The following is a 27,996-nucleotide window of genomic DNA, read 5'->3' on the forward strand; positions in this document are numbered from 1 at the left end:
CGTCTTCTTTTTCCAACTTTATGCAAAAGTGTCAGCTTAATGAAATAATTGTAATGTTACGATGCACGTAGGGTGAGCTGTGAACGTTTTTTTTTCTCAGCTGGATTTATCAACATATTCCACTAGGTTTGCAGTACTTTTGCTGCTGTATATTTGGAGCTTCTGTGTGTTTTCTGTAGGTTTTCATCAGATTCCAGAGAATGTTCTTGGTACTTGTATCTTGTAGATTTGGAAACAGTTCAGCCTCTAGCAGCAGACACATAGCAATCATTTCTCACTTATCTTCTTATCACTTGATAACAAGATGTCTGTGTGTGTGTGTGTGTGTGTGTGTGTGTGTGTGTGTGTGTGTGTGTGTGTGTGTGTGTGTGTGTGTGTGTGTGTGTGTGTGTGTGTGTGTGTGTGTGTGTGTGTGTGTGTGTGTGTGTGTGTGTGCGTGTGTGTGTGTGTGTGTGCTGCGTTTGACACAGTTAACCATAATACAGAATACTGCTGGACAAACTGGAAAACTGAGTGGGACTCACTGGTGCTTGCAAACACACAGCAATGACGTGGATTTCCCCAAGGGTCCATTCTTGAACATCTCTTTTAAACATCTCTATGCTCCCACTAGCTCATATCTTGTAAAACAATAACATTCTACCATATTTGTGCAGAAGACACAGATTTAGTACATAACATAAAACAAGATGATAATGAATCAATACAGTCACTGAATAAGTGCATTGAACAAATCAGCCCCATAGTTTCCTCCAGTTAAATAAGGATTAAACTAAAAAGATTATTGTTATTATTATTAAGATTTGTTGTAAAAAATGAGCGATTGAATGTCACTGCTCATCTTGAGGCCTTAATGCTTAAAACTTCAAACCATGACAGGAATCTTGGTGTAGTTCTGGATCTAAATTTTAAAACCAATGTCAACAGAATGACAAAATGTATGGAGTAGATGCACCTGATGGAATCCAGGGGTAAGACACGCCCTTTACTGGGGGAGAACAATCCCACGTTCCCCAAGACAGCAGCTGGTAAACAGAGGAAGTTGAACATAGAGTGGGGCAAAAAAGTATTTAGTCAGCCACCAATTGTGCAAGTTCTCCCACTTAAAAAGATGAGAGGCCTGTAATGTTCATCATAGGTACACTTCAACTATGAGAGACAAAATGAAAAAAAAAATCCAGAAAATCACGTTGTAGGATTTTTAATGAATTTATTTGCAAATTATGGTGGGAAATAAGTATTTGGTCAATAACAAAAGTTCATCTCAATACTTTGTTATATACCCTTTGTTGGCAATGACAGAGGTCAAACATTTTCTGTAAGTCTTCACAAGGTTTTCACACACTGTTGCTGGTATTTTGGCCCATTCCTCCATGCAGATCTCCTCTAGAGCAATGATGTTTTGGGGCTGTCGCTGGCAACACAGACTTTCAACTCTCTCCAAAGATTTTCTATGGGGTTGAGAGCTGCAGACTGGCTAGGCCACTCCAGGACCTTGAAATGCTTCTTACGAAGCCACTCCTTCGTTGCCGTGTATTTGGGATCATTGTCATGCTGAAAGACCCAGCCACGTTTAATCTTCAATGCCCTTGCTGATGGAAGGAGGTTTTCACTCAAAATCTCACGATACATGGCCCCATTTATTCTTTCCTTTACACGGATCAGTCGTCCTGGTCCCTTTGCAGAAAAACAGCCCCAAAGCATAATCTTTTTACCCCCATGCTTCACAGTAGGTATGGTGTTCTTTGGATGCAACTCAGCATTCTTTCCCCTCCAAACACGACGAGTTGAGTTTTTACCAAAAAGTTCTATTTTGGTTTCATCTGACCATATGACATTCTCCCAATCCTCTTCTGGATCATCCAAATGCTCTCTAGCAAACTCCAGACGGGCCTGGACATGTACTGGCTTAAGCAGGGGGACACGTCTGGCACTGCATGATTTGAGTCCCTGGCGGCGTAGTGTGTTACTGATGGTAGCCTTTGTTACTTTGGTCCCAGCTCTCTGCGTTCTTGTGATCATTTTGACCCCACGGGGTGAGATCTTGCGTAGAGCCACCGAATCGAGGTAGATTATTAGTAGTCTTGTATGTCTTCCATTTTCTTATAATTGCTCCCACAGTTGATTTCTTCACACCAAGCTGCTTACCTATTGCAGATTCAGTCTTCCCAGCCTGGTGCAGGTCTACAATTTTGTTTCTGGTGTCCTTTGACAGCTCTTTGGTCTTGGCCATATTGGAGTTTGGAGTGTGACTGTTTGAGGTTGTGGTAACGAGTGGAGGACAGAGGAGCCTCTTAAAGAAGAAGTTACAGGTCTGTGAGAGCCAGAAATCTTGCTTGTTTGTAGGTGACCAAATACTTAATTTCCCGAGGAATTTGCAAATAAATTCATAAAAAATCCTACAATGTGATTTTCTGGATTTCTTTTACTCATTTTGTCTCTCATAGTTGAAGTGTACCTATGATGAAAATTACAGGCCTCTCTCATCTTTTTAAGTGGGAGAACTTGCACAATTGGTGGCTGACTAACTACTTTTTTGCCCCACTGTATCTACAAAAAATTACCTTAAACAACTCGTTTTAAATGAATAACACTATGTCGGAGAGTTGCTGTGTTGCACCAACAATACATCCAAAAACCCTGATCTCCGATGCCATATCCTAAAATAGATCCTGATAGATGGGCTTTGGCTCCAGGCTATAGATCAGACCGGCATCACGTCATGGATGAGGCTCCCTTTTGGGAGAAAGAATCGTACTGTCAATTTGGGAGAGAAACACGACAAATGCCGAAAAGCTGTTGTGTAGTGGGTTATTCGAGACTGTCAGGCTCATATGATACTTATATATAATATTCACTAACAGTGTGGTAAATCACTAAATGCTGCTGATGATATTTACAACTGATGGATAGCTAAATCTCAGCCTTTAGATCAAACAGTTGGCTATTAATAACAGGTTGATTATTGACAAAACACTTAGCCTAACGCTGTAGATTAAATCAGATATGTATGTCCAGATGAGCAAAATGCAGTTACTGTGTTGGCTCATTGATCCACTTGGATGGGAGAAGACCTACCTTCATTTATTAAGGTATCGCAAACGCTCAGGTTAAGGCAAGGTCAAAAAATAAATATTAGATACGACTATAAAACAAGCATTTGTTAAACAAGAAATAATTCTATACAAATCTGATCCAAACAAAGGCTTCATGTCAGGGCTTGACGAAGTACCCCAGTGTTCCCTCTATGTTGATATTACCGCGGCAGCCCGCCACTGTAACATTTCTGCTGCCACGGTATCAGAAACAAACACACAACAGGGTTTCCGCTACGTAAACCGTGCACCACCGCTCCTTCAGCTGTTTATGAAAAGTCATAAAGTCGTGATTACACGACTCTGCAGAGCCGTGTGCTCTACTGAACTCAAGCGAACTGTCATCTGCTCTCTCTCCCTTTTGAGGGTGAGCAACTGCAACAGTGACAGGATGTCATCACTCGCGAAGTCATGGCAACCAAATAAACAACAGGACGAGTGCTACTTGTCACTCAATCTTAGGCAAAGTGACAAAAGCCGCAACATGAAATCCGCACTCACGCAGGTCCCGTAAAAAATGACAGCAATAGTTTATTGGAAAATAGCATTGTGGACACTGAATTTGATGAATTTACTGTTTATCAGACCCCAGATGAGACAAGAAGCTAACATTAGCGAACGCTGCGGCCCCTCTGCTTTTGACTCCCCGCAGCAGGAGACGCTGTATTCCTCCAACACGCTGTTTTAACGTTACTGTTTTAAAACAGTTTTCCAGGTTAGTGGGGGTGTATACAGCTCAAAACCAACATGAAAAACATAGCTAGTAATGTTCAGTCAGCGTTTTGTTTTGTTGTTTAACTGTGTGTAAAATGAGCTGTGACGTTAAATCACCCTATGGTACCGTCTATTTGCAGGATGGTTTCAAGGTAACGGTCGGTAGCAAACATTATCAGATAAGCCCGTACTTTTTGACGTTCAACACCCCCCACTGCTGCTGAAAAAAATTCCTAGAGGAAACACTGTACCCATATGTGCCGGTCTGATGCATGTCAGTGATATGGATGGAGGCAACTGCCATAGACAAAATATTTCTGTCTATCACAAAGCCTGGTGACGACCACTGCAATAGCCTCTATCTGTCTCCTCTATTAAGCCCAATTTATGCTCCTGGCTAAATCCGCGCCATGGGTACCTACGCAGCTAAGCGTAGACACGGACCCTACGCCCGTAGCCTGACGTCACCTCTCAAAAAATGGAACTACACGTCGCGCCGACACAGACCACAACAACTGGGATTGGTCCGCTCGGCCGTGGCTTGGTAGCGTTGCATTTCCCCCGACTCATTTCCTGGTTATCCTTCTCCACAAACAACATGAAATCAAGGAGAGGGTTAACTTTTCCTGCTACAGATTTCCCACCGTGGTCAGAAAGAAAGGGGAGCTACCTCCCCTCTAACACGATCCGCAAGAGCATTTCATAAATCAGCGCCCCCACAGTCTCAGTTTGGTTAAGTTTAAGTTTTCTTGTCTGTATGTATATTTCCCATTTCCCTTGCACCCAAGCAGTAGTATACTTCATGTTAAACATAAATATATACTGATTTGATAACAGCAAAGACAACGTTGGCAGTATTGACGGCAAAATTGGCTACAGAATATGTTGTTCTGTATTGACAGGTGCAATACTTGAAAATCGATAATTATAAAAAATATCTTTTAAAATTACATTTATATCTGCATTTATGTCAAAACCTAGAGACTTTCAAACATCAAAATGTCATTTATTAAATGTATTTGTGTCAAAATGACATATAAATATCTTTTCCTATTCTATTTTGCCTGGAAAAGTTTCCAACACGCTTGCGTGTCGCGTGAAAATAGGCGTAATTCCTATTTCTAGCATTCTTGCGTTTTCGGCATGGCTCAAGCCGCGCCTGAGACGTGCGTTTCACACAGGCAGTGTGCAAGCTCTAACATGTTAACATGGGAGCTGAAATAAAAACGGACACGCCACTAGAGGGTGCTGCCACTATAAATGTAAATATGAGTTGTAAGAAGGAGGACAGGAGGACAGTCTCCACACAGAGTCCCAGCAGTATACTGAGGCGTTGTATGTCTGCAGTCTAACCACACAAGACTGAAAAACTCAGAACAGGTTTTTGATTGCTTAAATTAAGAACAACATGTCATGTTTTAATGAGGATAGAAATGACATGTCCAGTATTACTACTGTGGTAAATTTAGTTGCAGCACTGCGTTGCCGATGTGTGGAGAAGGAACTTCGTTGACACTGTTCTTGATTATAAAAAAGGTTTATTACATCAAAGATTCAGCATCAATTTACAAGCTTCTGCAGGAGCTCGGAGAGACGACCAACCCAAATATTGTCGCTCTGAGGTTCTGCTGGTCAAACCTGAATACATATACCCTAAGCTGTGTGTAACATGAGATGTTGTGATGGGGGTAGGTGAATCCAGGTCTTGGGGGCAATCAATCAGTAACCCCATTTGCCCTCACAGAGCCATTTCCTCTAACCATATACCTCAGCCAAATGGAACCATGTTTATTGTACCACAGACTTCAAGTCAATCAGATACTAGTGTTATAACAAATACTTAAGTCAATCAGATACTTCACTACTGAATAATAACTAACTGCTTCCAGTCACAACAAAAGCTCTGTGGTCTTTGCTTCATGATAGGATTTATAAGGTAGTTTTGCGCCTCATCAGAGCGAATTACTGCAGGGTATTTGTTTGTTTGTTTAAATCATTTTACAGACCTGACGTGTGCCCATCAGGATAACATAACACCTTAAAAGAGCAGAAATGACCTTGTACAGACAGTGATGTAGAACGATCGAGTAGTTTCACTTATAGCGGATGTCTGCAAACCTGTCATGGTTGCTTTTTGTCTTGTGTTTCCCACATAACACACACTAGAGGAAGAGAGTTACTATTTTCATGCTTCCACAGACTTTGAGAAATTCATCATCTGTGATATTTTGTTATGAATGAATCCCTTGAGGACAGACTCTGCTCCATAGATATACTGTATATATATATTTGTCTCTATGCTCTGCTCGCTCTGCTCACAGATAGAAGTAGAGACAGAGCAGCACTTATTACTCTACTGTGACAAATACAAACAAATTAGGGAAGTCTTCTTCACTTTCAGACAGTCCAAACTGCTAATTATGTCGCGTCCTGTCACAAGTTCAGGTCAAACAGCACACAGGAGTAAAGCAGCCCTCCTAACACCTAAGCGCTGCAGCAGCTTCCTGTGAATATGTAAATATGTTAGAGTTAGATTGTGAGAAAGTTTTAACAATGTGATAAGTTGTGTAATGATTTTTCTGTAGCATTGTACTCCTCGTGCCTCTATCACTTCATGTTTAAGTTGGTGTTCATGTTATAGTTTATCAGTTGTACCAGTTATTGTTCATTTTTCTTTTATTTATATGTCTGCTTTGGCAATATAAGCAATGTCTTGTCATGCCAGTAAAGCTCTTTCAAAAAAATGTAGAGAGAGAGAGTGAGTGGGGGGAGAGAGAGAGGGTGAGAAAGAGAGGAGGGAGAGAGAGAGGAGGGGAAGAGTGACTGTGTGTGTGTGTGTGTGTGTGTGTGTGTATATGTGTGCGTGTGAATGGCTTTTACATAACAGCTCTTTGCTTTCATTCCAGTAAAACTGGGCCTTTTAAGTAAGCCAAAGTTCTCTTTCTGAAGCCCAAACTAACACTGCAAGCTAAACTGACGTGATGATGCCATATGGTCTGGTGCCAAATCAATTTATCTACATGTGCTGTCAAAACGTCTGTACAAAATTGGTATTGTATCATGAAATATCCTTTCAAAATTTTATATTTATCAACAATTTGCCCTAAATTGGTGGTTGTGTTGCCTATCAATCCTGTTTGATTTATATCCACTATCATATATCAGTGTAAATGCTGTGCCTTTACTGTTGTCACACTGTAACTGGGTAGGATTTGTTGAAACCTGTCGTCCTGCAACACAATGCTTTTGGTGCAGAAAAACAATCAAAATAGGTTATGCGATTGAAGTTTTATTTATTGATAAATGTCATCTCTTAGTTGGTTTGTTTGCCTTATTTATAGGTGTCTCCGTGCAGTTGTTTAGTGTGAATGTGAGTTTAAAAGGCATTGATCACACCTTCATTATAAACTAAACTCTGTGTGTGTGTGTGTGTGTGTGTGTGTGTGCTTGCGTGCGTGTGTTTGTGTGCGTGAATGCGTGGGTGTTACCTGCCATAGAGGATACATTGATAATGGTGCCTCCTTCCTTGCCATACTCTTTACTCATGTGTTCCAGTGCTAAGTAGGTCCCTTTAATCACAGAGGTCTGGAAAGATAAAGAGACAACATGGTCACAGTGTAGGCAAGTGCAGCACGTACGCAGGAAGTGAAACTGAGAGTAAATACGTGAACCTACTGATAAGTAAAGATATTTTTAGTTGTGTCAGTTCTCTGCAACCCTTTTTATGTGAAACCCCAACCGATACTGTATATACTGTATAGTGAGTAATGCACTAGTAATGTACTACTGCTTGCTGTGTCATAATGGAATAAAAGTATACGCTATAAGTTTTACCAGCAAATTATTGAAAATGTTGTCATGATTATTCTGAAGGCTTCTCTAAATGAAGGAGTCACTCCTTTAAAGAAAGCCAGCCTGAAAGCCAGCACGGGTGAAGCCAGTCAGGGATTATGACACAAACCTGAAGTCAGCTTGGTTCTTGGAAGATGCACCATATTACAGTAGGAGATCCCTGGGAGGTGACCTGGACCCATCTGTCTACACCTTTCCAGGCCAACAATGTGGTTACCATTAACAAGGTTTGGTTGCATTTTATTGAAAACAAGCCTTTAGTCCTTCTTGTGCCAGCTCTGATTGACAAAATAAGTCAACTGAGTAATTTCAGGTAAAAAAAAATAATGTTCTAAGAGTGATGTGGTTTCAATCCACATGATAGTATTAAAGGCTTAAATGTAAAGGACATTTACTATTCACTTGTCTTGCTACGTTACATCTCTAACTGGATGTCATAGCATTGCTGTTCTATTGCATTGCTGTGTGCAGAACAACCATCTGTACACCAGTAGACTCAAATGATGCAAAAAAAAAATTCTGATTATTTTTTGGGCATTTTGGCCTTTAATTGATAGGACAGGAAAGGGGAGAGAAAGGGGGAAGGCAGGTAGGAATCAAAACCTGGGCAGCTGCGGTAAAGACTGAGCTTTGGTACATGGGGCGCACGCTCTACCTGCAATACTGTTTTTAAACAGCTTAAGAACTCTATTCAAGTTAACTCTTCATTGTTTTGCCTTTAGAGTCATGGGGTTATGAGAGCTGTTTCCACTAATGGAGGTTTAGCTGCCAGCTGGGATTCTACTTGCACTTAGCAAATTTTATTGTAGGGCCTTAGGCTTGGTATGGCAGAGGGGGGAGGCCCCCTGATGTAATGGAGGAGTTGGAACAGGCCATTGTTGCACTCTGAGAGGCCTGAGTGTGCGGTCTGTTAAGGAGAATTTGGCCTCCGGTTTGATAGTGGAAGCATTACACATTATCAGCAGAACAAGCTGTCCCACAGTGTTGCTAAAGGTGGATACAGAGTTCATATAAGATATCACCAACTACATGTTATTTTAGTAGAGTTTTAGTTAACTATTAAAACCCAGCAGACTCCAGACAAAAGACATTACATTTTCCCAATGCACTTCTTATGCACATTAATGCAAGGGGAAACATTGGAACTAATCTCATATTAAAAAGAAAGTTGTGTCTCTCAAACTTGAAAACCAAAACCATAGCTCAATAAACACAAGCTTTCTTCCGGATGACGTCATCATGCTCACTCCTGCAACTCGTCTTGACGTCAGAGCCCCGTTAAACACATTCTCCAGTTTGAAGACAGCAAAAAGAAAAGCATCAGAAACAACAAGAAGTGTCATCAATAGCAGGGATGTGCACAGATATTTGGAGGGGCCATTGCTCTAATCTGGAAAAAAGGCACCATAAATAATATTTATGTATATATATATATATATATATATATATATTATAAAGAACAATTATTATAAGGAACAATTACAACATGACTACAGTGACGTAGTCACGTGATGCAAACGTTACAAGCTGAAGCTGCACATTATTCAAGGCTCAAGTGGAATTTTTGGTTACTATTCACAGGGCATTTGTCATAAACTCCATAACTTTAAAAACTCACATGAAGGCATAAGGGCTTGGCTTTCCCTCTTTCATTTACGGTGCTCCGTTTGTGAGAATATAAACAAAGTCAGGTGACTGGGGGCAGAGGGCATCGCTGAGGGCAAGATTGGATGATATAGCGATTTAATTTGATCTAACTTTAGTAATGATTGATTGGCGTATTATCGTAATAATGCAGCCACCACAGCAAAAAAAGAAGAAAAAAAAAAAAGAAAGAAAGAAAAGTTTATTTTACCAGAGGGGCAGCTAAACCAATCAGGGCAAACGGGCAGTGGCCCGGGCAACAATAGCCCCTACCTGTGCACGTCCCTGATCAACAGAAACAAATATCACCAGGCATCCTGCTGGCATCCCAATTCCCCTGGCACTGTTCACTCTGGCCAGGGCTCCTGGCACCAGAATGCCAAAATGCAGCTCCTTCTGCCGGTTTTGGGGGTGTCTACATTGAAGGAGGTTCATAGCAGAACGACCCCTCACGCTCACAAGTTTAGAAGCTTGTCCCTTGTTGCAGACACTCAGGTTCTCTATAGTTGGCACTGATATTCAATTGGTAAATCTTGCCGTAACGCCCCAATCTTTGACTCATAGAGCTACTAACAGCCCATCACCCTTAACCCTCTCGTCTCTCCGATCAGCTTGAAAGGGCTTCTGCTACTTTCACGACCAATCCGACTTAACAATCTATTGTTTGATATTGTCACCATTACTGATCCATGCCTATTCTGTGATCGCCAGCAAAACACATCAGTACCATCAAAGTTACCTTAGTGTTCTTTAGCTTGTTCTCTAAACTTTTCAGAGGACGCCAAAGGACAGCTTAAAATAAATGTCTTCCTCTTACCAAAGACTTGACACAGTCAGCATACACATCATCCACTTTAGATACACAATTCATCATGTTGCTCAAACCTCAGAAGCCATGTTCTTGCGGCTTTTCCAGTTTTCTTAGATGCTTTGAATTCACCGCATCCACCCCTAACTTCGACCCACATGTCACGCTTACATTCCAGTCAAATTTTTCAAGGATATTTTCTACATAAAGCAAGATAAGCAAATCGATTCCACCAGAGCCCACTCGCCTTGTATCAAGTCCAATCTTTTTCATACTCCAGAGCGTAACATTGACAGATCTTCTCTTCACTTCTGAGTCTGCACAAGTGGCTACTCAGTTCTGCTTCTACAAGCACTTCTGCCATGTAATCTCCTTGTCTGGCATTTTCCAGTTCATTACTCCGGACACTAGTATTGATGCCGCCACCTCGGCCTTTAAAGGCATCCCTGAACCTTAAAAATCATGGGCAGTCGATTCCCCCAGTTGTTCACCGCTACATCCATTCATATCATCCTTGGCCTTTGAAATGGTATCCCAGAACAATTAATACAACCGTGGGCCATTAGTCCCCCGAATTGTTCCACCGCTACAATCATTCAGATCACAACAATCTCAGCTCCACTCTTTCTTGTTTTAAGTAACTGGAGGTTTTGGGGGTCCATCGTGGCCGGTTGCTGTGACGAATTCCCTACCAAAGCATCCCCACAACGCAGTCAACATCAAGTCAACTGATGGCTGCAAGTGACTTTATGTCTTCATTGCTCGCATTCTAATCATCTTTCATTATTAAATTGTTCAAACGTATCTGGTTGATGATGTGGTCCTTTCTAGTAAATTGTATTTTGTTGTGGCTTGATTTATTTGTTGTGGTTTAAGTGGCCTATTAGCCAATGACATTTCTTAACTTAAGGACTGTCCATTCCTGACAGTCTCCTTTCTACCCGTGGGTAACGAGGTAACGGCTGCAGGCGTTAGCTTCTTTTAAGGCTGGCCTGGAGATCCACATTTTTAATTATAAAAGCCTATAGGTAGCTTATCTGTGGCTGTGATGAGCAACATGATGTGTGATCCGTCCTAAGTCCCAGACAATAACTTCCCTCAGAGGAAACTCTCTACAGGATTCCCGAACTGGAATGACGTGGAGAGCTCCTATGTGATTAAATGGGGTAAAAGTGGAGGCCACAGCCTCTTATGCACCCACCTATTGCTTTTTTTTAATCCCAACCCGTGCCCAAGTGTGCAACAGGTGAGCCAAGGAAGCCAAAAGAGCATTTGGACCACTCCCGACCAGTGTTGGGTAAGTTACTTTTAAAAAGTAATTAGTTACAGTTACTAGTTACTTCTTCCAAAAAGTAACACAATTAGTTACTCAGTTACAAATTATAAAAGTAACTAGTTACTTCAGAAAGTAACTATTGCGTTACTTTCAAGTCAATTTTGAAATGCTCAAATGTGACCCCACCTCCACCCCTCTTTAACGGAACTTAAAATACATGTGCATGTTCAATTATTTATGATAAATCTGAATCTTATAATGAAATGGACACTTAATACAATACATTATTAACAGAAACAATGTACAGAAATCTAAACTATTTTAATGTTGCTGTGGGACAAAGTGAGACTAGCCTCCAATCAAATGCCATGTATGCTCTAATGTATCCTTAAATTTCTTGGAGGGAAAAGTAATGGCTATACTTCCATTTAGAGAAGGCTACTTTTGGATTATTTGGGCTCGCCATACCTGTCTCTCGTTGACTGACTCGCTTGTGTTTTTCGTTGTGTTGTGTTGATTGGCTTACCGTGAAATTTTACTCAACCTCAGCCAATCGTCAGCATTTATGCGCTTGTCTTGTGCACTGCGCACAAACCAAGGAAGAACAGTAAAACAAGTCTTTGCCTCTCAGCTCAGAGATCTAGTTGGTCTGATGAAAAAAACTGCTTCAATTATAGTAACACGCCGCATTTTTTCGCAGTAACGGTAAAGGTGTTATTAAGATAGGAAGAGTAATCAATTAGATTACTCATTACTGAAAAAAGTAATGCCGTTATTCCCATCACTGCTCCCGACGCATTTGGCAGGGCCCACCTGATCTGGCTGTGCTGCTTGTTAATAGTTACCATAACACCTGGAAGCTGGTGGACAAAAACTCGTTGCCCCCCCTATTCCGGACCCAGTGTCTGGAAATACAACACAATGGACAGATAAGGACATTGCTAGGTTAAATCTACGTGCATTTCAAATGTGATGTGTGGTGCAGCATGACACAATACGACACATCATCACTGCAGGTGGAATAATACAGGGCAAGCAGCGTGTTTGGTGCGGTGAGGTTGATCCAATGTTGCAAAGTGAAGCAATGTTGTTCCTTAACAAAAAAACCCACTATTTCTTGTAAATTTGTGACATTAATCTCAGAGAATATCCAGGTCCCCCCCCCCCCGCTGAGTTTTTCTCGGAATATTAGCTATTGGCTCTGTAAGATTTTTTATTTCCTACAATGGCTCTAATACGCTGTAAGGCTTTTGTGGGGAAGAAAAGACAAGCGTTACTGGCTACTGTTCATGCACACAACTTTTGGTGGAAAAAGGGTACAACAGTAGAGAGTAGTAAATATGTGTGTGTGTGTGTGTGTGTGTGTGTGTGTGTGTGTGTGTGTGTGTGTGTGTGTGTGTGTGTGTGTGTGCGTGCGTGTGTGCGTGCGTGCGTTTGTGTGTGTGTGTGTGTGTGTCTTGTTGTTGTTTAAGGGTGTTATGTCTGTTGATGGTAAAAATCTTTTCATCTTACCAGGTTGACTTGTATGGTCTTCTCCCAGTTCTTTTCATTGTTGATGCCGGCATTGTTGATAACAATGTCCAGATGACCAAACTGGTCTACAGTGCTCTGGAATGCATCTATTCCAGAGAAACAAAAAGCCATCAGTTAATGACGGAAGACACTGACACAGGATTGTATAAGAGCTGAAAAGCATGACTTTTTGAGTATGTTTAGGCCCTTATAAGGCGATTAATTAAGTTTCAATAGGGTTACGGTCGTTGGTGCTCAGGCCTTAAGAAATCTGACATGATTATCATTGGCCACATCACCACATCTAAAACTTTGCTGTCCACCTCCTCCCCCACATCTGCTCAACATCACCTGCACTTCATCTGCATCCTCCAGAACCTCCACTGGCTCCCTGTTCCCCAACACATTCAGTTTAAAGTCCTCCTTACCCACAAAGCCCTCCATAACCAGGCTGCGTCCTACTTCACAGACCGGCTCCACTGCCACAATCCCCGCGAAACATCCGACTCAGGACCAAGCACCGTACATGGGGTGACAGAGCTTTCACTATTGCAGCCCCCTCCCTCTGGAACTCCCTACCCATACACACGTGTGACTGTAATGACCTGGACACATTGAAATCACTCATCAAAACACACCTCTTCAGATTAGCCTTTCACCTACAGTAATCTTACATATTATCTACTGATAATACTTCCCACCTTTGTATCACACAATTTTAGTACACTCTACTGATCTACATCACAATCTAGACCACAATTCTTTACTAACTAATATCGACACTTTACCACATTTCAGCATTTTAGATAGTATGTCAATTCATACTTGCATTGACTCTTTCAACATTTATACAGTCTGTCTATTCATGCACATTGTGTTATTCCTGATCTACATTAGCACCTAGACCACTATTTGCACTAACTGTATATTGACTCTTCACTACATCTCAGCAGTGTTATAGACTGTCTATTAATGTATATTGTGTTGTTATTACCTTATCACTTTCCCATATCCTCTGACTTACTTACACCTCCCTTTGCGCTGGCTTTGTAATGCCTACCTAATCTGCACTTTATGTAGCCTATTGTATTCTGTTTTCTTGTATTTTATTGTATGTGAAACTGTATGTTGTCTTGCAGTTGCTGGTTTCATTGTTTCACTTTCAATATGCTTGTTTTTATGTGCTGGTTTTATTGCTTCACTTGTTTTTAATGTGCTTAATGTACTGGTTTTAGTGTAAAGCGTATTTTAGTACTATGAAAAGCCCTAAAAGTAAAATAAAAAGTAGCAGTAGCTCAGTCCGTAGGGCCTTGGCTTGGGAACCAGAGGGTTGCTGGTTCAACACCCTTGAGCAAGGGGGCAGCCCTCTCACTCTGACATCTCTCCATTAGTGCATGTATACTGGTATCCAGGTCCTGGGCGTATGTGTGGATTTCAGGCCTATGTGTAATGTGTGTTACAACTAACAATACGTAGAGTGAAAAAATGTAATTTCCCCTCGCGGGATGAATACATTTTGTCTTCTTTCTCCTCACCAGAGACTTCTCTCAGTAATCACAGTTATATCGGGGTCACAGCACAGACTCCATGTAAATAAACAGTAATTTTAGCATCATAAAATGCACTTCATTCAAAGTGGACAGAAACAAAATAAAACTATGAAAAACTGTTTTGGTTCGTCCATTTGGTTGAAATGAACAAATAGTTTACCGATTTACATGTGAAAATATGTTGGCTCTCTACACGCTAAAAGTATAGTTTTTTTAAATGATGTCTGGTGGGTTTAGCGCTAGAGACATCAGAGCTGTTTCTGGTTAAACAAAAGCGTTCATTAATACTTAATACTGGACAAATTTCAAAGATGGTTGTTCCTATCAGTCACTTATACACAAAAACATAGGACAATAGGTTCCAGGTTGAAAAAAACCTGTAGTCGTTTAACTCTCTCGGCACCGCCACTCTTTCCCTTTCTCTCTTACTCCAGACACATCTGCAGACTACAATTCAGTGCGGCTCCTGTACTGTAAAAAAATTTTTTCACTGGAATTCGCTGTATAATTTTATGGATTTTTTCCATACATGAAAAACATGTATGCATATCCTTCATTCATTCAAATGATGCATATCATTTCCATACTTTTATTTTTTTTTAAAACCCATTAAATTAAGGTTTTAGTCTGTAAATTGATATAATGAGATAATATAGTTGTTTATCAGGATAATTCCATTGCTTAATGGTCTTGAAAGTTAAATTACATTTATTTTTAAAATACAGATATCTACTGTACATTTTCTGTATTTTCACAGTCCAACTACTGTAGAATTAAAAAGAATTGTAATCAAAAAACATATTTAGAATGTTAAACAAATGTATAAATCTGTACAAACACTGAAAAATATTGCAAAATACCTTAAAATTACATAATTTAAATGAAAACTGCTGTTTTCAGACGGTTTTCTTTGGTAAATTCACAAGATTATTCAATCCATCCACAAGAACTCCCTGTTAAAGTACAGATTTCTGGATGTAAAACACAGAAAAATCATGTCAAATTAATGTAAAATTACACTATTTGACAGCCCATTAATAGTATCTTAAAAGTTTTAGGCATTTATTTTACATGATTATCCAATCAATTTACAGTAAATTCCTGTTTAATACTGGTTTTCTACTGTACAAAAAACAACATGTGATTATAACTTGCAGAACCATTATTTTATAGTCATTACTTTAGATAAACATTATTTATCAGTAATACAATCAACTCTTCAATATGTCTACAGGCTTTTCCCCGTAAATGTATAAGGGTTTACTTAATATAAACAATATTGTATAGTGTTAAAAAGAAACTATCTAATATACTTTACTTTAATCATATATATATATTACGTTTACTTTATACAAACTTTATAGTGATTAAAAGCAACTATTCAATATATCTACAGACTTATCCCATTAATGTACTGTATGTTTACTTTGTAAAAACATTTGACAATATTTACAATTAACTATCCAGTATATGCATCAGAGACTCTTCAGAGGGTAAATATTGGTGTAATATATTGTCCATTTTAGCTTATTCAATGTGGTCTCATACATACTGTGTGTCAGTGTTTTAATCGCTGTCAAACATCATCATGTCCAGTATCTCTTAATGCAAGTCTACTAAATTCTAGCAATAGAGTAGGACTTGTATTTAGCTTTGCAGTTATTTGAAGAGGGGTTAACAGAGGTACTGAGACAGGTAGGACCAGCCATACCCGTTTAATGCATTGAATGAGGCTGACATGAACCCTCACTGCATGGCCTCAACAATTCCACAGCAAAAACCCACAAGCAATTGTTCTCAATTATAGTTGGATCAATGTAATTATATTAGAAACTACACTACTGTAATATTTTGCAAGCATATTTATGGTAATACAAACAGTAAAACAACTTGGCAACACACAAGCTTAAAAAACTGTACTGCACCAAATCACCACTGGGGCCAGTGCGGACAAAGATGCTTTTTTAGATCTGTCTTTGTAAAAATAAACATTCTTTCACCTAAATATTTGTGGAAACAAAGCCATAGCTTCAGTTATGGGAATGCATAAGAGGCAAGAGTCAACCTAAACTACAAGCCTTGGATGTACATGATGTCTATTTTAGTCCAAGTCTGTGATATGCTTATCATTATATAATCATGTTTTGGTCTGCCGACTTAGTTGACAAAAGAATCGTGCAGCCACAGTTCACATCACATAGGCCCACAACCCTATAGGCCTACAGGATGACGATACAGTACACAGAGAGCCAGGCAGCCTGCAGCCTGGGTAAGCCTACATCTTCACCATCCTAATATTTTAGGGGGCATCTGATGTTCTTGCCTCATTTCACTTCCGTGGAGGCCATGGGTTATTTCAGATTCATGGCCCAACATCTTTTTCCATTGACTGCTTACTTTGCTGATGTCTGCGGTGATGTCTTATACTGTGTCCACTCTGGCTTTTGATGTTTGTTCCTGTCTATGTCATGCAAAAACCTCAGAGCATGAGATTCCCTCTTATGTGGGGTAGAATGAATATTCATGCATGTCCAGTACCTTAAATGCCTCACCAAGACCTCGGTGCTCTGACCACCCCTGCCTCTGAAATTACACTACAATTTCCATTGACTTGCAATGGTTACACAGGCATTGATGCACATATTGGGCAATGTATGTTTCATTTAGGTGTAACATTAATAAGTTAAATGGATTGCCTGTGCCACATCTATGCTACACTTTTATAAGGGGTGGAAAATCAATATTAATGCACACCAGTACCTCAAATACAGTATGTACCTGCTTGCCTAACTTGCACACCACCTAACCTACAGTCATGTGAAAAAAGTAGGACACCCATGCTAAAGTTGACTAAAAAGAGGAATAAAATAATCATCTTTTGGAAATTGATCTTAATGCCTTAATTAAAAAAATGAGGAAAAATCCAACTTTTAAGGACACCAATTTTGTTTGTGAATAAATAATGTATCGTAAATAAATAAATGTTCTTCCTTAAAATACAGGGGTCATAAGTAAGTACACCCCTATGTTAAATTCCCATAGAGGCAGGCAGATTTTTATTTTTAAAGGCCAGTTATTTCATGGATCCAGGATACTATGATCCTGATAAAGTTCCCTTGGCCTTTGGAATTAAAATAGCCCCACATCATCACACATACCCTTCACCATACCTAGAGATTGGCATGGTTTTATTTCAGTTAGCCTAATAGCTGGTTTGATTTGCATTGAGAGATGATTTTATGGAAAGTACCCCATGCCAATCTCTAGGTCACAAAATGCAAGGTCATTGTGCAGTCTACTGCTCCCTAAAATCATTTTGCAGGTCAAAGGGAACAAAGAGTTTTTCATGGGCTGAGGTAATATACGGTGAATAAAGACAGGGAGGACACAGTATGAATAAAGCTTTACATTGGTGTGCTATATATATATTTTTAATTTTGCAATACATGCAATGTGTGAAAGACTGGGAAGGGATGCTAGGGCTCAACAGTTCAACCAAGGCTTCAAGCATCAACGTGAACATTGATAATCTGGGTGTGAAGCGATGTCAGACCTTAAAATGGTTGAAAAAACAGAAATGTAAACAGAAATTGTCTCTGTAGTCTATGTGCTTCAGATATCAAGAAAGTGCGCGCAGATTGAAATAATTGAATGTTGCACAATCATTGGATGAATCATGCCGGGCAGAGACGATCTTGACCAATGATATTGTTTGACTTCATGGGGGGGCTGTGCTAACGTCAAACTCATCTCGATGCAGAGACAGTGTGGATAATAACCAACGAAACGCAGTAGTCACTGGACTTTTCCAAGATGATTCACATTCAGCTTTCACTTAAGGTAAAGTAATACTTTTCTTTTTATTTACATGCAGTTTCCTCACGAGATATCAACTGGACACGAGTTAAGATAACACTTGCATACGTTTCACAATTTTAAAAATGTCAGCAGGGATAACGTTAGCATTTGCCGTTTATGTGCCTACATTAAGACTGCCCTTATGTAACTTTAGCCTTGAATGTGAACCATGCACCAATCATAATGTTAGCTAGCTTGCTAAATATATAACAGTTAAATAGCTACATTATATTTGTCAGTTGACTAACGCTAACGTTAATTTAGTAACGTCAACGTTCCATGTTTAACTTAAGTTCCTATTTTCTCGTGCAAACACGGACCTGACAAAGACAGGTGGCAGTTAACTTAGTAACGTTAACTTGCTAAGTTACGTTAGGTTAGTAGTAGACAGTTTAGCAGGTCAGCTTGGTTAGCTGGGTACTAAACCTAGTAATTGAGGAAACTTTATAACGCTCAGTCCTAACGCTATGTAGTAAACATCACTGTTTATAACCGGTAAACCGCCGTTTAAAGGGTACCAGGTTATGCCTAAATTTTCAATAAGCTATCTCAGCTGACTAACTTTACGTTGGTTCTCCTTTATGAACAGTGAACCACACGTTGTAATTAACAATTTACCCCTACTTCATTTAAGATTTACAAGTGTAACAAGTTACAACATGACATTAAATGGAGCGTCTGCTTTGTGGACCACAACATCTTAATTTGAATGTGATCGTTATTTTCGCTCATGATTCAGTGTGTCCAACTTAACATTATCATTCTGTCTTTCCAGAGAGAATATTTCCATTCTCGCTTTTCACATAAAAATAAATGGACAGGGAATTGAACAAACTCAGAAATAAGATATAGGCTACCTGCTCTATAAGTGTTTCTCCCTCCAGACAATTGCACTAGTCTGTAATTAAATATGTATTTTAAGTTTCATTTTTGCTGTAAATCTAAATAAATAAAAACCTGGTGGTCAATGCTGGGAAGCCTCCACAAATAAATGTATGTATAGTACTGTTAAACTAATTTTCAAATCTTTAAATTTTAAATTCTTTAATCCCTGTTTAGTCAAGATGGAAGAAAGGAGGATACCAAGATAAGAAGATCAAGGAGATAAAGAAAGCTAAAGTAAATAGATGTTCACCATACAGTATCACACGTTAACATCTGTACCATACCATATCTTTCTCACCCATGTCATGTCTCTCATTCTGTGTTCAGTTTGACAAGGATCAACAGACCAGACAGCTCTCCCACAACCAGCCTGAGAACCTGCTTTACGGTCTGAATAGCATCAGATGGCTGAGAAAAGGATAGCCCAGAGCAAGAGGGAGCCCAGCAGAGGTTAAGAAGGAGGCAGCAAAGGAGTTCACAAACCCACATACAGCTGAAGGAGGTACCGAATGACATCTGGGGTCCATTTCTGAAAGCAGGTTTAGTGAAAACTCTGAGTTTGCTAACCCTGAGATGAGGGTAATTCTGGGTTTTCCGTTTCAGAAAGAGAGGTAACTTAACCTCAGACTCTGTGAACCTAACCTGGTCGGGAGCAGGTTTTCTTCTTTCAGTCTCCTCCCTCTGACACAGCGCTCTTTCATTTCATCATTCATTTATCAGTCTTAATCAGGCGCATTTTAGCACAGTTTGTTATCTGCATGAATAAAAAAAACAGGGTTGGTTTATTATTATGTTAGGCAGACTATGAACCCTTTTTTTCCCGAACATGGCATTTCCTTTTGTCGACCATCTCGTTGTTGAAGAAGCTGTATTACTTCGCAGGGAGTTAAACATACATCTGGAGATGATATTGAAACCCCAACATTTTAATTTTTAGATAACTTCCTAGTTGAGCGGTATCGTTTTTCTTCCCAGTCTATCAGTTATGTAGCCTACCTAACCTTATCCCCTCCGTCCTCATATCACTAACGTCACCCATCGTGGACATGCTCTACATCCTAGCACATTCTTTGTGTCACATTCAATTTTTTTACAAACGCCAGTTTTCTTTACAACATTGGTTGGAGCATATTAGTCAGAAGAGTGTGACTCACTCTGAAACATTTTTTAAACGTTTTTGTAGCGTTCCATGGACACAAACCAGTAAGAGCCATTAAAAAGATGTTCCACAGTATTGCAGGTGAATTATGTAAACCCTTTGAAATAAAAGATTATGAATTATAATTCTGTTAATGATGGTGCTACAGCCTCAGAATGGGATTAGTAGGCCTAGGATTTTTATAGATTATAGGTTCAATACCATTTCACCAGTAATATTATACTTGTGATTAAATATGATATACACTATATTGGAACTAACGCATTTACTCTAGCAGCAATTTTCTCCCACGCAAATTCTCTCTTTTGCAGCAGCCGCTGTGTTGCTTTTTTAACTAAATACATGTTCAAACTTGCTGTATGTGTGCATGAGTATTTCCGCCCACCAGTTTGTTTGTGGTTGTTACCATCGTAAATTGTAGTATCATGGCTCCATTCATGCTGCCTGAAACCGAAAACTCAGAGTTTTCCATCTCAGGGTAAATCAACTCAATTATCAGGGTTAGACTCAGAGTTTGTTAAACCTCCTTCCTGAAACAGGCACCTGCATTGTTAACGGCTGCTTTACCTGGTCTGTGCTTGTAAACAAAAACAAAAAAACAACAACCGAGAGGTTACACCCCTTTTTGTTGGTACAGCCTTACTTGAGTCTAAACACAGTGACTTGGGACTTGTTCAAGACGAGGAAGGTTAAGACTTGTGACTTAAGACAGTTATACACCGGGGGCGTGAAGAATAAGCGACGCCAATATGCAAAATAATCGCCTGTGAATATTTCACATCAAAACTATTCATGCAATAAAAAAAATCTATGAAAATTTGCAACAGTTTTCAATAAAAGTTTTGGATATTCGCGCCAGCTCATCTACCATGTCAGTAGGACAGATGCTGAAGAGAGAGAGAAAGTGACGGAAGATGTGGTGTGAGCGGACGAGAAAGAGAGAGCAGTCGGAGCAGAGGAGAGTTAACGTTTAGTGGTGAAGATATGAAGTGATTGTACAGCAGCTAGATTCTGCAGCTTGAGAACAAATAAATGCAGCAGCTCCTCAAAAGCACCAAAAGGTGTCCTGTCTGGTTTCCAGGCAGCTGAGTGGAAGGACGGGGGTTAGCTCTGGATACGTCCCAGGAAAAGCTGTAACACTAAGCTACTGTAAGCTATTTATTAAGATTTCCTCCAACTCTAATTGAGTATACAGTTAATACTCAATTGAATTCCCTCTGCAAAACAGTGTAGCATATGTCTCGGGCTTATTGTGAAAGGTAAAAACGGAAAGAATGTTTCTGGCATGTGCTGCCATTGTAAAGGTTGAAAGGAGTAATAAAGTTTGCTGACATACAGTCTGCAGTTCGGACAGCAGCCTCCGTGTTGTTGTTTGGTGATCCTCATAAGTAAACACTACTTGTGACAAAAACAACAGTTCGAAAAAATATATAGACATGCGAAATAATCGCATGGAAAAAACGTCCCTGGTGTGCAACAGCCTTTAATCTCACCTCTGATATTTTTGATTAAGAGCTACTCTCCCGCAAAGCCACAAACCAGAAATGTAAGACTCAAACTATGATGTCATCAGGTTACTAAGCTGCTTCATAGACAATGAATGTGAAACTAATTTTGTAGAATCATACCTGCAAACTAGTCGCTTTTCGGCGGAAAATGTCATCCATGTGGATCGTGTAGATCCGAAGAGTTTTTATTTTGTGGGGCAGGGGGGGTCCTAATTAGGGGGGGTGCTAATACGGCACCGGTCCCTTAACGACCGTTATCTACCGGACTGAATTGCAACGCGGATTTCGGTGCTACTGAAATGCCTGCGCTTCTCTCTGATGCTCGGAAAACGAACGTTAGAGGCAACTTTAGGTCATTGCCGCATGTCACGGAAGTAAACACTGCACTTGACAGCAGGTAACATTAGCCTACCGTTAGCTAGTAAACACTACATTTGACAGCAGAGGCCTGTACTACGAAGCGAGATTTGGCGTTAACGAGCTAACTTTAGGGAAGTTTGGGGTCCCCTGCTGGAGCTGCTACCCCCGCGACCCGATACCGGATAAGCAGACGAAGATGGATGGATGAGCTAACTTCAGGTTCAACCCAGGGTTTTCTGTACTACGAAGGTGGATCACTTGTGATTGGGTTCAATCGCCGTGGTAACTTATGCTGAACGCCTAACCTGGTCGGGAGCAGGTTAAGTTGGAGATCAGAGATCAACCGGTGTAAAAACACCGCCTACTGACCAATCAATACTCGATTGATAACGGCGTCACCGACACAGGGTGCGCAGAGAGAGAGAGAGCACATAAAAGTTAAAACATTTAGAGACCGACAACCCCGTTAGCATTCCCTGATGTGTATATTTATGAAATATATAGATTGTAATGGGAGGGAATTACATATCGGCTCGGCTTCTTGAGCCGTGTGTTGCCAATGCGCACATATATATTTTATTTGCTCTCACAATGGCTTCCCACTGCCAGGGTTGCAACTGAAATACTAGGCTAAAGCAAGGACAGTTTATGGAAAGTGCACAAGTGTAATTATGGTCAGATCTTGGTCCTGACTGATGGGGAAGTGATATTAATAAGCGTTATGATTTACGCATCTACAGCGTTGGCTATTTTTTTTGCCAGCTTTCCTTCCTGTTTTAGGAAGCAGCGACTGTATTGCGTTTTGCCTGCAAAACCGTGTCTGTGTTCTTCATATTTATGTAGAATTATAATTTCCTCTTCTTATGTAAAATATGCGGCTCTGGTAGATGTTTGCGATTGGTCGTGCTGTGCAAACACCGCCTCTTTTATCTGAACGTGCGCGCCGCTGGATTGGGAAACCCTGGGTTGATTGAACTAGTTGATAACCAGCTTATGCGGGACCGTGGGTGTTAGGTGAAGCTGGGTAACTGAAATAAATCCAGGAAATGTTGATCTCGCTTCGTAGTACAGGCCTCTGGTAACATTGGCCTACCGTCAGCTAGTTAACACTACTTGGCAGCAGTTTAAAAGAACAGTTTATATAAAGTAAAACCCCATACAATAATGAGGTACAGTCTGTAGATATATTGGATAGTTGCTTGTTATTACTGTCAAATAATGTTTATATAAAGTGATCACCCATACAATAATGGTAAAACTATGTGTATATATTGGATATTTGCTTTTTATAACTAAAAAAATAATGTTCATATAAAGTAAACCTCATATAGTAAATGCTAAACTTATGTAAATATATTGGAGAGTTGCCTTTTATAACTATAAATTAATGTTTATTTAAAGTAAACAACGTACATTAATGGTAAAAGTATGTAGATATATTGGAGAGTTGCTTGTAAATACTCTCAAATATTGTTTATATAAAGTACTGACTATTATTACAATGTTTCTGGAAGGTATAATCCCATTATCTTATCTTTTACTTCTTGTACAGTAAAAAAACAGTATTAAACAGGAATTTACCGTAAATAGATTGGATAATCATAAAATAAACGCCTAAAGGATGGTATTTTAAAGTCATTTTACATGATTTTTGTGTGATTTACATCCAGAAATCTGTACTTTAACAGGGAGTTCTTGTGGATGGATTGAATAATCTTGTGAATTTACCAAAGAAAACCGTATGAAAACAGCAGTTTTCATTTAAATTATGTAATTTTAAGGTATTTCTGCAATATTTCTTAGTTTTGATAAAGATTTATACATTTGTTTAACATTCTAGAAATGTTTTATAACAAGAATTTGTTTTAATTCTACAATATTTAGACTGTAAAAATACAGAAAATATTTACAGGAAATTTCTGTATTTAAAAAAAGAATTTTCCTGTAAAACAGTGTAAGGTTTTTTTTACTGTCATCTGACGGTAAGTGTTTGGCAACTTTGCTGCCAGACTTTTTACCGTTTTTTTATGATTTCTTTTTTTACAGTGTGGGGAGTGCGAATCTATTTCTTTTTTCTCTTTGTCTATTTTTAAAAAGAGTTGTGAAGCCAACAGCAAAGCCCAACTTTACTTTTAATGAAATCAAACAAAGAGAAATGTTCTCCCCTCGTCTTAAAATTGTCAAAAATGTGTTTGATGGTTATATATTTGTGTTTTAGAACATAATCACTGCGAAACAATCATAAAGTAAGCTGTATTTCTCTCTCAATACTGTACAATGACAGATTCAAGTAGCTAAAAAATTTTAGTTCTGCTGGTGTACAGCTGACTGGAGTATGTGATCTAGCTGTTCACTGAATATGACGTGTAAAGCCCCGCCCATTTCTAGAAATTAAGGTAATTGTTATGCATTGCTGTATCTGAATTCTCATGACCAGAGATATACCCATGTAGACTGGCTTGGTTTAGATTTCCAAAAGAACGGTTGAACCCTGATCAGATAACCAGGGCCCAACCCTGGTCAGTGGTGTGAAAGAGGTATAAGTGGGTTAAATAAACAGTTGAAAGGAGACACCTGAGGTGGTGAAACCTGCTAAAAACCGCTTTCTACACTTAGAGACACACACATACACACACACACTCACTCACACACACACACACACAGACAAAAACACACACACTGTGTGTCCACATCAGTACTATCACACAGTCAGGAGCAACAGCAAACAGCATTCCACAGCCATTAGCCTGCAGGGATTTACTTTTTCAATGTCAGACAATGAAACCCTGTTCCTCTCTCACTCAGACACGTATTCACTTACACACACTATAGTCTCTGCTTCATGTCTTTCTCACCCAAACACACACAGGCACGTACGCACACACACACACACACACACACACACACACACACACACACACACACACACACACACACACACACACACACACAGCACTGACACATCTGCAGGAGATAAGAAGGTAAGTGAAGAGCTCCGAACTGAAACAGACTACAGTAAAATAAATGATCATGTGACTCCAAAGCAAGACTCGACTGGTTGAGCCTCAGCTGGACCATGTCAGTCACTGAGATCCACCTGAGTGGGAACAACAACTCTTCCCCAACGTTTCCAAAACGTTAAGGATTTTGTTGATGTCACTTCCTCATTCAGCATGAGGAGGTGTAAATGAGTAGGCAAAGTACACACCTCTTGTGAACACTGTGTATGTATATATATATATATATATATATATATATACTGTATTCTGCAGGCTGGAGTCATATTAAGTGGCTTTACATTACGCAACAACCCAAATGTGTTTGTTTGACTTTATCTCTAAAGTTTTCATGAGGTGTCACTCAACAATGAATACGTGTTGTTGAGGCATTGTGGTCAGTCCTACAGACGATATTACCTCTCAGCGCGTCTCCATTGGACACGTCACATGGAATAAAGTTGCAGTGGCCCTCTCCAAACTCGGCGTCCAGCTGTGCCTTGCTCTCTTCACCACATGTCTCGTTCAGGTCGACCATGACCACCTGAAAGACCAAACTCTGTTTGTCAGGTGGACTATTTAAGTTCTCACACACACACACACACACACACACACACACACACACACACACACACACACACACACACACACACACACACACACACATACACAGCAGAGGTGGAGGAAGTTGGGCTCTATAGTTTGAATCCATCTGTGCAGAACCTGGTACTAAATAAAAGGAGATGATGCTCTGGTCAGTGTGCTGCTTCTGTTTGCATTAGATCTATGCTTTGACAAGTGTTGCTCAGCTCACAGCTCAGTCAGTAGCACACTGCTCACATAGGGAACTAAAATACAAGACTAATGACATGTTCACTGTGCCGCAAATAGCCTAGTTTCACAGGGTGTGAAGGAAGTTCTCAGAAACTACTTTACCTCTTTCAAAAGCCTTTTTGCTTTTCCTTTCTTGCCTTCAGAATGCAAGTTTACTTCACTGTATAATTGCTAGTTTACAAAACAATGCCACTTGTCTCATCTCAAAACATTATTAAAACACAGTGTATTTATAATATTCTTTATGTAAGACAAGTTTACACTGGCCCTGTTTCAACGTACTGACCTAAAAACCTTTTTTTAAAAGGAATACAGCAGTGCAGTGACAATGAAGGATGATTATAAAAAAGGTGATGAAGCAGTAAAGACAACATGTTTTACATAAATTTCCATGAATAGCTTTAAAGTCGTTAGGGACTTCAAGCTGTGTTTGTGTAGTTGAATCCTCAGCAGACAGTTGGTTCAGCTTGTGGTGGAGTAGTGGAGATAACATCCCGCTCAGCTGGACAGCGGTTTGAGTTGTGAAGGGCCCAGATGGGTCAGTAAATGAAGAGGTTGAGCTGGACTCACCTTGGCGGCGCTCTGCAGCAGGGAGTGGACCACCGCTCTGCCGATGCCCTGAGCCCCCCCGGTCACCAGAGCCACCTTCCCATTCAGAGACATGATCCCAGCAGCAAAACGTCTTCCTCCTTCTGTCTCTCACACTTTACCTTCCCTTCGGTTTTCTCTCTCTTCTTTCTGTGTCTGACTGACGTTTCTTCTCTATGCCTTTACTGTCCTTCTTCTTATGTGTTTATCTGCTGTCTCTGTAGAAGGCTTTCTCACCCTTGTGTGTGTTTTCTTTCTTATAGCGCACTGTTTTCCCTCCCTTCTTCCCTCCCTCCCTCCTCTCTCTCTCTCTCTCTCTCTCTCTCTCTCTCTCTCTCTCTCTCTCTCTCGCTCAGCTTATCAGTCTATACAAACAGTGCACTGTGTGTCAGAGAGAGAGAGAGAGGAAGGCTAAGTAAACTCTGTAGGATAATAATTACAGGTTGTATTCAGCCTGTTGTACCTGCCCTGCTGCTGACTTCACACCTCCTCCTCCGGTTTCTACACACTCCAGTCTTACTCCTGTTTCATCTATTATGAGCTCATTACTGTTTGTGGAAGAATTTTTATTTCTTAACATGAAAATAAAACTTGGATAACAACTTTTTAAGAAGCTGTCAATCTCACACACTCCTCTCCCCCACATCCATGTTGGCGTGTTGTGTGTCTTGTGTGTAATGCTGTTACACAACATACAGCACTGTTCAGTGACACATTACACCCAGGTCCAGGTCTCTGCATGTTAACTTCATGTCCAAACTAATAGCTGCTAATGACAAAGCAAACATGAGAATACTGTAAGGTAAACATCTGCATAGTGAGTGAGGTTTCCTTGTGGGCTTCCTAAAAATGATACTCAATACATTTGAAATGAAAAAAGTTCTGCTTCTACAAGCAATAGGTTCCCCAATATCCCTAGCAGCCCATTCTCATCAATAACCAAACAGTTGAAATGGTTGACAGCCTTAAATACCTTGGACTCACACTAGACAACAGACTCACTTTCCACCAGCACACAAAGGACATTTAAAAAAGTAGCCATTAAGCCATCTGTAAACTCAAAGGACTCTATGTTCCTCAATCTCCTCCTACTCCGTACCAGAGTACCAGAGTATTGTCCAGTCGGGGTCAGCCCTATGTTCCCACAGCCCTATGTTGCCACATTTCTAAGATTTTTTTCAAAATTAGGCCCTATGTTAGGGTTAGGGTTACATTCCATCTGTAGTCCATTGCTACTGGATAATAGGTTGGGTGTAATTGGCTACCAAATTGGGAGAAAGGGTGATACAATCTGATACAAATTAATGAAAAAGGAAATGTGGGAACATAGGGCCTAATTTTGGAAAGAAATCTTAGA

General features: G+C 40.0%; 1 protein-coding gene across 1 annotated transcript in view; it reads right to left on the minus strand.

Moving 5' to 3' along the window:
- hpgd (15-hydroxyprostaglandin dehydrogenase) overlaps window positions 1-26,916 on the minus strand; it is a 43,352-nt gene extending 16,436 nt beyond the window's left edge. The window contains exons 1-4 of the mRNA XM_078266767.1: window positions 26,622-26,916; window positions 25,638-25,761; window positions 12,902-13,008; window positions 7,298-7,394 (exon numbers count right to left, since the gene is read on the minus strand). Coding sequence (XP_078122893.1) covers window positions 7,298-7,394; window positions 12,902-13,008; window positions 25,638-25,761; window positions 26,622-26,714 — 421 coding nt within the window. The 5' untranslated portion in view covers window positions 26,715-26,916. The remainder of the gene's footprint in view (window positions 1-7,297; window positions 7,395-12,901; window positions 13,009-25,637; window positions 25,762-26,621) is intronic.
- Window positions 26,917-27,996: the final 1,080 nt, after the last annotated feature.

This window comes from Sander vitreus, chromosome 2 (genome assembly GCF_031162955.1).
Source record: "Sander vitreus isolate 19-12246 chromosome 2, sanVit1, whole genome shotgun sequence".
Taxonomy (NCBI): domain Eukaryota; kingdom Metazoa; phylum Chordata; class Actinopteri; order Perciformes; family Percidae; genus Sander; species Sander vitreus.